This window comes from Salvelinus alpinus, chromosome 2 (genome assembly GCF_045679555.1).
Source record: "Salvelinus alpinus chromosome 2, SLU_Salpinus.1, whole genome shotgun sequence".
NCBI classification, from domain to species: domain Eukaryota; kingdom Metazoa; phylum Chordata; class Actinopteri; order Salmoniformes; family Salmonidae; genus Salvelinus; species Salvelinus alpinus.
This window is the reverse complement of record NC_092087.1, coordinates 118,137,925-118,152,775: the sequence shown is the minus strand read 5'-3', so window position 1 is coordinate 118,152,775 and position 14,851 is coordinate 118,137,925. Positions and strand designations below refer to the sequence as shown.

The window sequence follows — 14,851 nt, the reverse complement described above, 5'->3', positions numbered from 1 at the left end:
AAGACTGTGTTTATAGACTGTGTGTATAGACTGTGTGTATAGACTGTGTGTATAGACTGGGTGTATAGACTGTGTGTATAGACGGTGTGTATAGACCGTATGTATAGACTGTGTATAGACTCTGTGTATAGACTCTGTGTATAGACTGTGTGCATAGACTGTGTGTATAGACTGTGTGTATAGACTGTGTGTATAGACTGGGTGTATAGACAGTGTGTATAGGCTATGTGTATAGACTGTGTGTATAGACTGTGCATAGACTGTGTGTATAGACTGTGTGTATAGACTGTGTGTATAGACTGTGTGTATAGGCTGTGTGTATAGGCAGTGTGTATAGACTGTGTGTATAGACTGTGTGTATAGACTCTGTGTTTAGACTGTGTGTATAGGCTGTGTGTATAGGCTGTGTGTATAGGCAGTGTGTATAGACTGTGTGTATAGACTGTGTGTATAGACTGTGTGTTTAGACTGTGTGTATAGGCTGTGTGTATAGGCTGTGTGTATAGACTGTGATGTCACTCACCCGTCCGTGTCCTGGAAGTTAACGTTGACCCTCTTGGCTGTTCCCAGCAACTCTGAAACACACATAGACAGAGAGGTCAGGGTGTGATACCCTGGTCGGTAGCAGAACTACACAGGAAGACCAGAGTAAAGACTAAACCCAGCAGAATTAACACACCTGTCTGTAACTCTGACAACACACATAGACAGAGGTCAGGGTGTGGTACCCTGGTCGGTAGCAGAACTACACAGGAAGACCAGAGTAAAGACTAAACCCAGCAGAATTAACACACCTGTCTGTAACTCTGACACCACACATAGACAGAGGTCAGGGTGTGGTACCCTGGTCGGTAGCAGAACTACACAGGAAGACCAGAGTAAAGACTAAACCCAGCAGAATTAACACACCTGTCTGTAACTCTGACACCACACATAGACAGAGGTCAGGGTGTGATACCCTGGTCGGTAGCAGAACTACACAGGAAGACCAGAGTAAAGACTAAACCCAGCAGAATTAACACACCTGTCTGTAACTCTGACACCACACATAGACAGAGAGGTCAGGGTGTGATACCCTGGTCGGTAGCAGAACTAACCTATCTACATACTGTATCACTGTCACCTATCACTACTTCTTGCTGCTCAACCAATCGGACACCATGAAACTCCACTAGCCTGATGTTAGAGGCTAAATGTCCCCACACCCAGCCATACTATAGACCTGTGTACCGGTGTTTGTAGGGTTATGAAACTCTACTGATGTTAGAGGCTAAATGTCCCCACACCCAGCCATACTATAGACCTGTGTACCGGTGTTTGTAGGGTTATGAAACTCTACTGATGTTAGAGGCTAAATGTCCCCACACCCAGCCATACTATAGACCTGTGTACCGGTGTTTGTAGGGTTATGAAACTCTACTGATGTTAGAGGCTAAATGTCCCCACACCCAGCCATACTATAGACCTGTGTACCGGTGTTTGTAGGGTTATGTAACTCTACTGATGTTAGAGGCTAAATGTCCCCACACCCAGCCATACTATAGACCTGTGTACCGGTGTTTGTAGGGTTATGTAACTCTACTGACGTTAGAGGCTAAATGTCCCCTCACCCAGCCATACTATAGACCTGTGTACCGGTGTTTGTAGGGTTATGAAACTCTACTGACGTTAGAGGCTAAATGTCCCCCCACCCAGCCATACTATAGACCTGTGTACCGGTGTTTGTAGGGTTATGAAACTCTACTGATGTTAGAGGCTAAATGTCCCCACACCCAGCCATACTATAGACCTGTGTACCGGTGTTTGTAGGGTTATGAAACTCTACTGATGTTAGAGGCTAAATGTCCCCTCACCCAGCCATACTATAGACCTGTGTACCGGTGTTTGTAGGGTTATGTAACTCTACTGATGTTAGAGGCTAAATGTCCCCTCACCCAGCCATACTATAGACCTGTGTACCGGTGTTTGTAGGGTTATGTAACTCTACTGATGTTAGAGGCTAAATGTCCCCTCACCCAGCCATACTATAGACCTGTGTACCGGTGTTTGTAGGGTTATGTAACTCTACTGATGTTAGAGGCTAAATGTCCCCACACCCAGCCATACTATAGACCTGTGTACCGGTGTTTGTAGGGTTATGAAACTCTACTGACGTTAGAGGCTAAATGTCCCCTCACCCAGCCATACTATAGACCTGTGTACCGGTGTTTGTAGGGTTATGAAACTCTACTGATGTTAGAGGCTAAATGTCCCCACACCCAGCCATACTATAGACCTGTGTACCGGTGTTTGTAGGGTTATGTAACTCTACTGATGTTAGAGGCTAAATGTCCCCTCACCCAGCCATACTATAGACCTGTGTACCGGTGTTTGTAGGGTTATGAAACTCTACTGATGTTAGAGGCTAAATGTCCCCACACCCAGCCATACTATAGACCTGTGTACCGGTGTTTGTAGGGTTATGAAACTCTACTGATGTTAGAGGCTAAATGTCCCCACACCCAGCCATACTATAGACCTGTGTACCGGTGTTTGTAGGGTTATGTAACTCTACTGATGTTAGAGGCTAAATGTCCCCTCACCCAGCCATACTATAGACCTGTGTACCGGTGTTTGTAGGGTTATGTAACTCTACTGATGTTAGAGGCTAAATGTCCCCACACCCAGCCATACTATAGACCTGTGTACCGGTGTTTGTAGGGTTATGAAACTCTACTGATGTTAGAGGCTAAATGTCCCCTCACCCAGCCATACTATAGACCTGTGTACCGGTGTTTGTAGGGTTATGAAACTCTACTGATGTTAGAGGCTAAATGTCCCCACACCCAGCCATACTATAGACCTGTGTACCGGTGTTTGTAGGGTTATGTAACTCTACTGATGTTAGAGGCTAAATGTCCCCACACCCAGCCATACTATAGACCTGTGTACCGGTGTTTGTAGGGTTATGTAACTCTACTGATGTTAGAGGCTAAATGTCCCCACACCCAGCCATACTATAGACCTGTGTACCGGTGTTTGTAGGGTTATGTAACTCTACTGATGTTAGAGGCTAAATGTCCCCACACCCAGCCATACTATAGACCTGTGTACCGGTGTTTGTAGGGTTATGAAACTCTACTGATGTTAGAGGCTAAATGTCCCCACACCCAGCCATACTATAGACCTGTGTACCGGTGTTTGTAGGGTTATGTAACTCTACTGATGTTAGAGGCTAAATGTCCCCACACCCAGCCATACTATAGACCTGTGTACCGGTGTTTGTAGGGTTATGTAACTCTACTGATGTTAGAGGCTAAATGTCCCCACACCCAGCCATACTATAGACCTGTGTACCGGTGTTTGTAGGGTTATGAAACTCTACTGATGTTAGAGGCTAAATGTCCCCTCACCCAGCCATACTATAGACCTGTGTACCGGTGTTTGTAGGGTTATGAAACTCTACTGATGTTAGAGGCTAAATGTCCCCACACCCAGCCATACTATAGACCTGTGTACCGGTGTTTGTAGGGTTATGTAACTCTACTGACGTTAGAGGCTAAATGTCCCCTCACCCAGCCATACTATAGACCTGTGTACCGGTGTTTGTAGGGTTATGAAACTCTACTGACGTTAGAGGCTAAATGTCCCCTCACCCAGCCATACTATAGACCTGTGTACCGGTGTTTGTAGGGTTATGAAACTCTACTGATGTTAGAGGCTAAATGTCCCCACACCCAGCCATACTATAGACCTGTGTACCGGTGTTTGTAGGGTTATGAAACTCTACTGATGTTAGAGGCTAAATGTCCCCTCACCCAGCCATACTATAGACCTGTGTACCGGTGTTTGTAGGGTTATGTAACTCTACTGATGTTAGAGGCTAAATGTCCCCTCACCCAGCCATACTATAGACCTGTGTACCGGTGTTTGTAGGGTTATGTAACTCTACTGATGTTAGAGGCTAAATGTCCCCTCACCCAGCCATACTATAGACCTGTGTACCGGTGTTTGTAGGGTTATGTAACTCTACTGATGTTAGAGGCTAAATGTCCCCACACCCAGCCATACTATAGACCTGTGTACCGGTGTTTGTAGGGTTATGAAACTCTACTGACGTTAGAGGCTAAATGTCCCCTCACCCAGCCATACTATAGACCTGTGTACCGGTGTTTGTAGGGTTATGAAACTCTACTGATGTTAGAGGCTAAATGTCCCCACACCCAGCCATACTATAGACCTGTGTACCGGTGTTTGTAGGGTTATGTAACTCTACTGATGTTAGAGGCTAAATGTCCCCTCACCCAGCCATACTATAGACCTGTGTACCGGTGTTTGTAGGGTTATGAAACTCTACTGATGTTAGAGGCTAAATGTCCCCACACCCAGCCATACTATAGACCTGTGTACCGGTGTTTGTAGGGTTATGAAACTCTACTGATGTTAGAGGCTAAATGTCCCCACACCCAGCCATACTATAGACCTGTGTACCGGTGTTTGTAGGGTTATGTAACTCTACTGATGTTAGAGGCTAAATGTCCCCTCACCCAGCCATACTATAGACCTGTGTACCGGTGTTTGTAGGGTTATGTAACTCTACTGATGTTAGAGGCTAAATGTCCCCACACCCAGCCATACTATAGACCTGTGTACCGGTGTTTGTAGGGTTATGAAACTCTACTGATGTTAGAGGCTAAATGTCCCCTCACCCAGCCATACTATAGACCTGTGTACCGGTGTTTGTAGGGTTATGAAACTCTACTGATGTTAGAGGCTAAATGTCCCCACACCCAGCCATACTATAGACCTGTGTACCGGTGTTTGTAGGGTTATGTAACTCTACTGATGTTAGAGGCTAAATGTCCCCACACCCAGCCATACTATAGACCTGTGTACCGGTGTTTGTAGGGTTATGTAACTCTACTGATGTTAGAGGCTAAATGTCCCCACACCCAGCCATACTATAGACCTGTGTACCGGTGTTTGTAGGGTTATGTAACTCTACTGATGTTAGAGGCTAAATGTCCCCACACCCAGCCATACTATAGACCTGTGTACCGGTGTTTGTAGGGTTATGAAACTCTACTGATGTTAGAGGCTAAATGTCCCCACACCCAGCCATACTATAGACCTGTGTACCGGTGTTTGTAGGGTTATGTAACTCTACTGATGTTAGAGGCTAAATGTCCCCACACCCAGCCATACTATAGACCTGTGTACCGGTGTTTGTAGGGTTATGTAACTCTACTGATGTTAGAGGCTAAATGTCCCCACACCCAGCCATACTATAGACCTGTGTACCGGTGTTTGTAGGGTTATGAAACTCTACTGATGTTAGAGGCTAAATGTCCCCACACCCAGCCATACTATAGACCTGTGTACCGGTGTTTGTAGGGTTATGAAACTCTACTGATGTTAGAGGCTAAATGTCCCCACACCCAGCCATACTATAGACCTGTGTACCGGTGTTTGTAGGGTTATGTAACTCTACTGATGTTAGAGGCTAAATGTCCCCTCACCCAGCCATACTATAGACCTGTGTACCGGTGTTTGTAGGGTTATGTAACTCTACTGATGTTAGAGGCTAAATGTCCCCACACCCAGCCATACTATAGACCTGTGTACCGGTGTTTGTAGGGTTATGAAACTCTACTGATGTTAGAGGCTAAATGTCCCCTCACCCAGCCATACTATAGACCTGTGTACCGGTGTTTGTAGGGTTATGAAACTCTACTGATGTTAGAGGCTAAATGTCCCCACACCCAGCCATACTATAGACCTGTGTACCGGTGTTTGTAGGGTTATGTAACTCTACTGATGTTAGAGGCTAAATGTCCCCACACCCAGCCATACTATAGACCTGTGTACCGGTGTTTGTAGGGTTATGTAACTCTACTGATGTTAGAGGCTAAATGTCCCCACACCCAGCCATACTATAGACCTGTGTACCGGTGTTTGTAGGGTTATGTAACTCTACTGATGTTAGAGGCTAAATGTCCCCACACCCAGCCATACTATAGACCTGTGTACCGGTGTTTGTAGGGTTATGAAACTCTACTGATGTTAGAGGCTAAATGTCCCCACACCCAGCCATACTATAGACCTGTGTACCGGTGTTTGTAGGGTTATGTAACTCTACTGATGTTAGAGGCTAAATGTCCCCACACCCAGCCATACTATAGACCTGTGTACCGGTGTTTGTAGGGTTATGAAACTCTACTGATGTTAGAGGCTAAATGTCCCCTCACCCAGCCATACTATAGACCTGTGTACCGGTGTTTGTAGGGTTATGAAACTCTACTGATGTTAGAGGCTAAATGTCCCCACACCCAGCCATACTATAGACCTGTGTACCGGTGTTTGTAGGGTTATGTAACTCTACTGACGTTAGAGGCTAAATGTCCCCTCACCCAGCCATACTATAGACCTGTGTACCGGTGTTTGTAGGGTTATGAAACTCTACTGACGTTAGAGGCTAAATGTCCCCTCACCCAGCCATACTATAGACCTGTGTACCGGTGTTTGTAGGGTTATGAAACTCTACTGATGTTAGAGGCTAAATGTCCCCACACCCAGCCATACTATAGACCTGTGTACCGGTGTTTGTAGGGTTATGAAACTCTACTGATGTTAGAGGCTAAATGTCCCCTCACCCAGCCATACTATAGACCTGTGTACCGGTGTTTGTAGGGTTATGTAACTCTACTGATGTTAGAGGCTAAATGTCCCCTCACCCAGCCATACTATAGACCTGTGTACCGGTGTTTGTAGGGTTATGTAACTCTACTGATGTTAGAGGCTAAATGTCCCCTCACCCAGCCATACTATAGACCTGTGTACCGGTGTTTGTAGGGTTATGTAACTCTACTGATGTTAGAGGCTAAATGTCCCCACACCCAGCCATACTATAGACCTGTGTACCGGTGTTTGTAGGGTTATGAAACTCTACTGACGTTAGAGGCTAAATGTCCCCTCACCCAGCCATACTATAGACCTGTGTACCGGTGTTTGTAGGGTTATGAAACTCTACTGATGTTAGAGGCTAAATGTCCCCACACCCAGCCATACTATAGACCTGTGTACCGGTGTTTGTAGGGTTATGAAACTCTACTGATGTTAGAGGCTAAATGTCCCCACACCCAGCCATACTATAGACCTGTGTACCGGTGTTTGTAGGGTTATGTAACTCTACTGATGTTAGAGGCTAAATGTCCCCTCACCCAGCCATACTATAGACCTGTGTACCGGTGTTTGTAGGGTTATGTAACTCTACTGATGTTAGAGGCTAAATGTCCCCACACCCAGCCATACTATAGACCTGTGTACCGGTGTTTGTAGGGTTATGAAACTCTACTGATGTTAGAGGCTAAATGTCCCCTCACCCAGCCATACTATAGACCTGTGTACCGGTGTTTGTAGGGTTATGAAACTCTACTGATGTTAGAGGCTAAATGTCCCCACACCCAGCCATACTATAGACCTGTGTACCGGTGTTTGTAGGGTTATGTAACTCTACTGATGTTAGAGGCTAAATGTCCCCACACCCAGCCATACTATAGACCTGTGTACCGGTGTTTGTAGGGTTATGTAACTCTACTGATGTTAGAGGCTAAATGTCCCCACACCCAGCCATACTATAGACCTGTGTACCGGTGTTTGTAGGGTTATGTAACTCTACTGATGCTAGAGGCTAAATGTCCCCACACCCAGCCATACTATAGACCTGTGTACCGGTGTTTGTAGGGTTATGAAACTCTACTGATGTTAGAGGCTAAATGTCCCCACACCCAGCCATACTATAGACCTGTGTACCGGTGTTTGTAGGGTTATGTAACTCTACTGATGTTAGAGGCTAAATGTCCCCACACCCAGCCATACTATAGACCTGTGTACCGGTGTTTGTAGGGTTATGTAACTCTACTGATGTTAGAGGCTAAATGTCCCCACACCCAGCCATACTATAGACCTGTGTACCGGTGTTTGTAGGGTTATGTAACTCTACTGATGTTAGAGGCTAAATGTCCCCACACCCAGCCATACTATAGACCTGTGTACCGGTGTTTGTAGGGTTATGAAACTCTACTGATGTTAGAGGCTAAATGTCCCCACACCCAGCCATACTATAGACCTGTGTACCGGTGTTTGTAGGGTTATGAAACTCTACTGATGTTAGAGGCTAAATGTCCCCACACCCAGCCATACTATAGACCTGTGTACCGGTGTTTGTAGGGTTATGTAACTCTACTGATGTTAGAGGCTAAATGTCCCCTCACCCAGCCATACTATAGACCTGTGTACCGGTGTTTGTAGGGTTATGTAACTCTACTGATGTTAGAGGCTAAATGTCCCCACACCCAGCCATACTATAGACCTGTGTACCGGTGTTTGTAGGGTTATGAAACTCTACTGATGTTAGAGGCTAAATGTCCCCTCACCCAGCCATACTATAGACCTGTGTACCGGTGTTTGTAGGGTTATGAAACTCTACTGATGTTAGAGGCTAAATGTCCCCACACCCAGCCATACTATAGACCTGTGTACCGGTGTTTGTAGGGTTATGTAACTCTACTGATGTTAGAGGCTAAATGTCCCCACACCCAGCCATACTATAGACCTGTGTACCGGTGTTTGTAGGGTTATGTAACTCTACTGATGTTAGAGGCTAAATGTCCCCACACCCAGCCATACTATAGACCTGTGTACCGGTGTTTGTAGGGTTATGTAACTCTACTGATGTTAGAGGCTAAATGTCCCCACACCCAGCCATACTATAGACCTGTGTACCGGTGTTTGTAGGGTTATGAAACTCTACTGATGTTAGAGGCTAAATGTCCCCACACCCAGCCATACTATAGACCTGTGTACCGGTGTTTGTAGGGTTATGTAACTCTACTGATGTTAGAGGCTAAATGTCCCCTCACCCAGCCATACTATAGACCTGTGTACCGGTGTTTGTAGGGTTATGAAACTCTACTGATGTTAGAGGCTAAATGTCCCCTCACCCAGCCATACTATAGACCTGTGTACCGGTGTTTGTAGGGTTATGAAACTCTACTGATGTTAGAGGCTAAATGTCCCCACACCCAGCCATACTATAGACCTGTGTACCGGTGTTTGTAGGGTTATGTAACTCTACTGACGTTAGAGGCTAAATGTCCCCTCACCCAGCCATACTATAGACCTGTGTACCGGTGTTTGTAGGGTTATGAAACTCTACTGACGTTAGAGGCTAAATGTCCCCTCACCCAGCCATACTATAGACCTGTGTACCGGTGTTTGTAGGGTTATGAAACTCTACTGATGTTAGAGGCTAAATGTCCCCACACCCAGCCATACTATAGACCTGTGTACCGGTGTTTGTAGGGTTATGAAACTCTACTGATGTTAGAGGCTAAATGTCCCCTCACCCAGCCATACTATAGACCTGTGTACCGGTGTTTGTAGGGTTATGTAACTCTACTGATGTTAGAGGCTAAATGTCCCCTCACCCAGCCATACTATAGACCTGTGTACCGGTGTTTGTAGGGTTATGTAACTCTACTGATGTTAGAGGCTAAATGTCCCCTCACCCAGCCATACTATAGACCTGTGTACCGGTGTTTGTAGGGTTATGTAACTCTACTGATGTTAGAGGCTAAATGTCCCCACACCCAGCCATACTATAGACCTGTGTACCGGTGTTTGTAGGGTTATGAAACTCTACTGACGTTAGAGGCTAAATGTCCCCTCACCCAGCCATACTATAGACCTGTGTACCGGTGTTTGTAGGGTTATGAAACTCTACTGATGTTAGAGGCTAAATGTCCCCACACCCAGCCATACTATAGACCTGTGTACCGGTGTTTGTAGGGTTATGTAACTCTACTGATGTTAGAGGCTAAATGTCCCCTCACCCAGCCATACTATAGACCTGTGTACCGGTGTTTGTAGGGTTATGAAACTCTACTGATGTTAGAGGCTAAATGTCCCCACACCCAGCCATACTATAGACCTGTGTACCGGTGTTTGTAGGGTTATGAAACTCTACTGATGTTAGAGGCTAAATGTCCCCACACCCAGCCATACTATAGACCTGTGTACCGGTGTTTGTAGGGTTATGTAACTCTACTGATGTTAGAGGCTAAATGTCCCCTCACCCAGCCATACTATAGACCTGTGTACCGGTGTTTGTAGGGTTATGTAACTCTACTGATGTTAGAGGCTAAATGTCCCCACACCCAGCCATACTATAGACCTGTGTACCGGTGTTTGTAGGGTTATGAAACTCTACTGATGTTAGAGGCTAAATGTCCCCTCACCCAGCCATACTATAGACCTGTGTACCGGTGTTTGTAGGGTTATGAAACTCTACTGATGTTAGAGGCTAAATGTCCCCACACCCAGCCATACTATAGACCTGTGTACCGGTGTTTGTAGGGTTATGTAACTCTACTGATGTTAGAGGCTAAATGTCCCCACACCCAGCCATACTATAGACCTGTGTACCGGTGTTTGTAGGGTTATGTAACTCTACTGATGTTAGAGGCTAAATGTCCCCACACCCAGCCATACTATAGACCTGTGTACCGGTGTTTGTAGGGTTATGTAACTCTACTGATGTTAGAGGCTAAATGTCCCCACACCCAGCCATACTATAGACCTGTGTACCGGTGTTTGTAGGGTTATGAAACTCTACTGATGTTAGAGGCTAAATGTCCCCACACCCAGCCATACTATAGACCTGTGTACCGGTGTTTGTAGGGTTATGTAACTCTACTGATGTTAGAGGCTAAATGTCCCCACACCCAGCCATACTATAGACCTGTGTACCGGTGTTTGTAGGGTTATGTAACTCTACTGATGTTAGAGGCTAAATGTCCCCACACCCAGCCATACTATAGACCTGTGTACCGGTGTTTGTAGGGTTATGAAACTCTACTGATGTTAGAGGCTAAATGTCCCCTCACCCAGCCATACTATAGACCTGTGTACCGGTGTTTGTAGGGTTATGAAACTCTACTGATGTTAGAGGCTAAATGTCCCCACACCCAGCCATACTATAGACCTGTGTACCGGTGTTTATAGGGTTATGTAACTCTACTGATGTTAGAGGCTAAATGTCCCCACACCCAGCCATACTATAGACCTGTGTACCGGTGTTTATAGGGTTATGTAACTCTACTGATGTTAGAGGCTAAATGTCCCCACACCCAGCCATACTATAGACCTGTGTATCGGTGTTTGTAGGTGTGTGTAGGTGTGTATCAGTGTGTGTAGGTGTGTGTGGCACCAGATTTATCTCTGAATTATTAAACACCCCATACAGGTTTCCCTGCAGGAGAACACACACACTTCTGACCATCACCATATGACTCTCTTTCAATCTCCCTCTGTCTCCATCCCTCACTTTCTGGCATTTGAGTAGAAGCTTTTTTTTTATTCTCTGAGGCCGGAATGTCCATAGTACTGTTACGGCCTATCTTATAGACCTAGAGCAGAGGAGAGGAGGAGGAGAGGAGTGGAGAGCAGGAGGAGAGGAGAGGAAAGGAGAGGAGAGGAGAGGAGAGGAGAGGAGAGGAGAGGAGAGGAGAGGAGAGGAGAGGAGAGGAGAGGAGAGGAGAGGAGAGGAGAGGAGAGGAGTGGTGTGGAGAGGAGGAGGAGAGGAGTGGTGTGGAGAGGAGGAGTGGTGTGGAGAGGAGGAGGAGAGGAGTGGTGTGGAGAGGAGGAGGAGAGGAGAGGAGAGGATAGGAGAGGAGTGGTGTGGAGAGGAGGAGGAGAGGAGAGGAGTGGTGTGGAGAGGAGGAGGAGGAGAGGAGTGGTGTGGAGAGGAGGAGGAGGAGAGGAGTGGTGTGGAGAGGAGGAGGAGAGGAGAGGAGTGGTGTGGAGAGGAGGAGAGGAGAGGAGAGGAGTGGTGTGGAGAGGAGGAGGAGATGAGTGGTGTGGAGAGGAGGAGGAGAGGAGAGGAGTGGTGTGGAGAGGAGGAGAGGAGAGGAGTGGTGTGGAGAGGAGGAGGAGGAGAGGAGTGGTGTGGAGAGGAGGAGGAGGAGGAGAGGAGTGGTGTGGAGAGGAGGAGGAGGAGGAGAGGAGTCGTGTGGAGAGGAGGAGGAGAGGAGAGGAGTGGTGTGGAGAGGAGGAGAGGAGAGGAGAGGAGTGGTGTGGAGAGGAGGAGGAGGAGGGGAGTGGTGTGGAGAGGAGGAGGAGAGGAGAGGAGTGGTGTGGAGAGGAGGAGCAGAGGAGTGGTGTGGAGAGGAGGAGGAGAGGAGAGGAGTGGTGTGGAGAGGAGGAGGAGAGGAGTGGTGTGGAGAGGAGGAGGAGAGGAGAGGAAAGGAGTGGTGTGGAGAGGAGGAGAGGAGAGGAGTGGTGTGGAGAGGAGGAGGAGAGGAGAGGAGTGGTGTGGAGAGGAGAGGAGGAGGAGAGGAGTGGTGTGGAGAGGAGGAGAGGAGTGGTGTGGAGAGGAGAGGAGGAGAGGAGTGGTGTGGAGAGGAGGAGGAGAGGAGAGGTGTGGAGAGGAGGAGGAGGAGAGGAGTGGTGTGGAGAGGAGGAGAGGAGTGGTGTGGAGAGGAGAGGAGAGGTGTGGAGAGGAGGAGGACAGGAGCTAGCTAGCGAACCAAAGTGAACCAAACTAGCTAGCTAGCTAACATTAACCCTGAACCCTAACCAACTAACCAGCTAGCTACTAACCCTAACCAGCTAGCCAGCTAGCTACTAACCCTAAACCCTAACCAGCTAGCTACTAACCCTAAACCCTAACCAGCTAGCTAATAACCCTAAACCCTAACCAGCTAACCAGCTAGCTAATGACCCTAAACCCTAACCAGCTAGCCAGCTAGCTACTAACCCTAAAACCTAACCAGCTACCTACTAACCCTAACCAGCTAACCAGCTAGCTACTAACCCTAAACCCTAACCGGCTAGCTACTAACCCTAAACCCTAACCAGCTCGCTACTAGCCCTAAACCCTAACCAGCTAACCAGCTAGCTACTAACCCTAAACCCTAACCAGCTAACCAGCTAGCTAATAACCCTAAACCCAAACCAGTTAGCCAGCTAGCTACTAGCCCTAAACCCTAACCAGTTAGCCAGCAAGCTACTAACCCTAAACCCTAACCAGCTAGCTACTAACCCTAAACCCTAACCAGTTAGCTAATAACCCTAACCAGCTAGCTACTAACCCTAAACCCTAACCAGCTAGCTACTAACCCTAAACCCTAACCAGCTAGCTACTAACCCTAAACCCTAACCAGCTAGCTAATAACCCTAACCAGCTAGCTACTAACCCTAAACCCTAACCAGCTAGCTAATAACCCTAAACCCAGCTAGCTAATAACCCTAAACCCCTATAGAGCTAGATACTAACCCTAAACCCCTATAGAGCTAGCTACTAACCCTAAACCCCTATAGAGCTAGCTACTAACCCTAAACCCCTATAGAGCAAGCTACTAACCCTAAACCCCTATAGAGCTAGATACTAACCCTAAACCCCTATAGAGCTAGCTACTAACCCTAAACCCCTATAGCGCTAGCTACTAACCCTAAACCCCTATAGCGCTAGCTACTAACCCTAAACCCCTATAGAGCTAGATACTAACCCTAAACACCTATAGAGCTAGATACTTAACCCTAAACACAGCTAGATACTAACCCTAAACCCCTATAGAGCTAACTACTAACCCTAAACACCTATAGAGCTAGATACTAACCCTAAACCCAGCTAGCTACTAACCCTAAACCCCTATAGAGCTAGATACTAACCCTAAACCCCTATAGAGCTAGATACTAACCCTAAACCCCTATAGACCTAGCTACTAACCCTAAACCCCTATAGAGCTAGATACTAACCCTAACCCCCTATAGAGCTAGATACTAACCCTAAACCCCTATAGAGCTAGCTACTAACCCTAAACCCCTATAGAGCTAGATACTAACCCTAAACCCCTATAGAGCTAGATACTAACCCTAAACCCCTATAGAGCTAGATACTAACCCTAAACCCCTATAGAGCTAGCTACTAACCCTAAACCCCTATAGAGCTAGATACTAACCCTAAACCCCTATAGAGCTAGCTACTAACCCTAAACCCCTATAGCTACTAACCCTAAACCCCTATAGAGCTATATACTAACCCTAAACCCCTATAGAGCTAGATACTAACCCTAAACCCCTATAGAGCTAGATACTAACCCTAAACCCCTATAGAGCTAGATACTAACCCTAAACCCCTATAGCGCTAGATACTAACCCTAAACCCCTATAGAGCTAGATACTAACTCTAAACCCCTATAGAGCTAGCTACTAACCCTAAACCCTATAGAGCTAGATACTAACCCTAAACCCCTATAGCTACTAACCCTAAACCCCTATAGAGCTAGATACTAACCCTAAACCCCTATAGAGCTAGCTACTAACCCTAAACCCCTATAGAGCTAGATACTAACCCTAACCCCCTATAGAGCTAGATACTAACCCTAAACCCCTATAGAGCTAGCTACTAACCCTAAACCCCTATAGAGCTAGATACTAACCCTAAACCCCTATAGAGCTAGATACTAACCCTAAACCCCTATAGAGCTAGATACTAACCCTAAACCCCTATAGAGCTAGCTACTAACCCTAAACCCCTATAGAGCTAGATACTAACCCTAAACCCCTATAGAGCTAGCTACTAACCCTAAACCCCTATAGCTACTAACCCTAAACCCCTATAGAGCTATATACTAACCCTAAACCCCTATAGAGCTAGATACTAACCCTAAACCCCTATAGAGCTAGATACTAACCCTAAACCCCTATAGAGCTAGATACTAACCCTAAACCCCTATAGAGCTAGATACTAACCCTAAACCCCTATAGCGCTAGATACTAACCCTAAACCCCTATAGAGCTAGATACTAAC

The 14,851-nt window shown here is 46.5% G+C and overlaps 1 protein-coding gene across 3 annotated transcripts in view; it reads right to left on the bottom strand.

The window, feature by feature from the left end:
* The window catches only part of LOC139568454 (caskin-1), a 143,573-nt gene that overhangs the window by 87,359 nt on the left and 41,363 nt on the right, over positions 1-14,851 (bottom strand). For all 3 annotated transcript variants that reach the window (XM_071390280.1, XM_071390281.1, XM_071390282.1), the window contains exon 2: positions 524-575. In XM_071390280.1, coding sequence (XP_071246381.1) covers positions 524-575 — 52 coding nt within the window. The remainder of the gene's footprint in view (positions 1-523; positions 576-14,851) is intronic.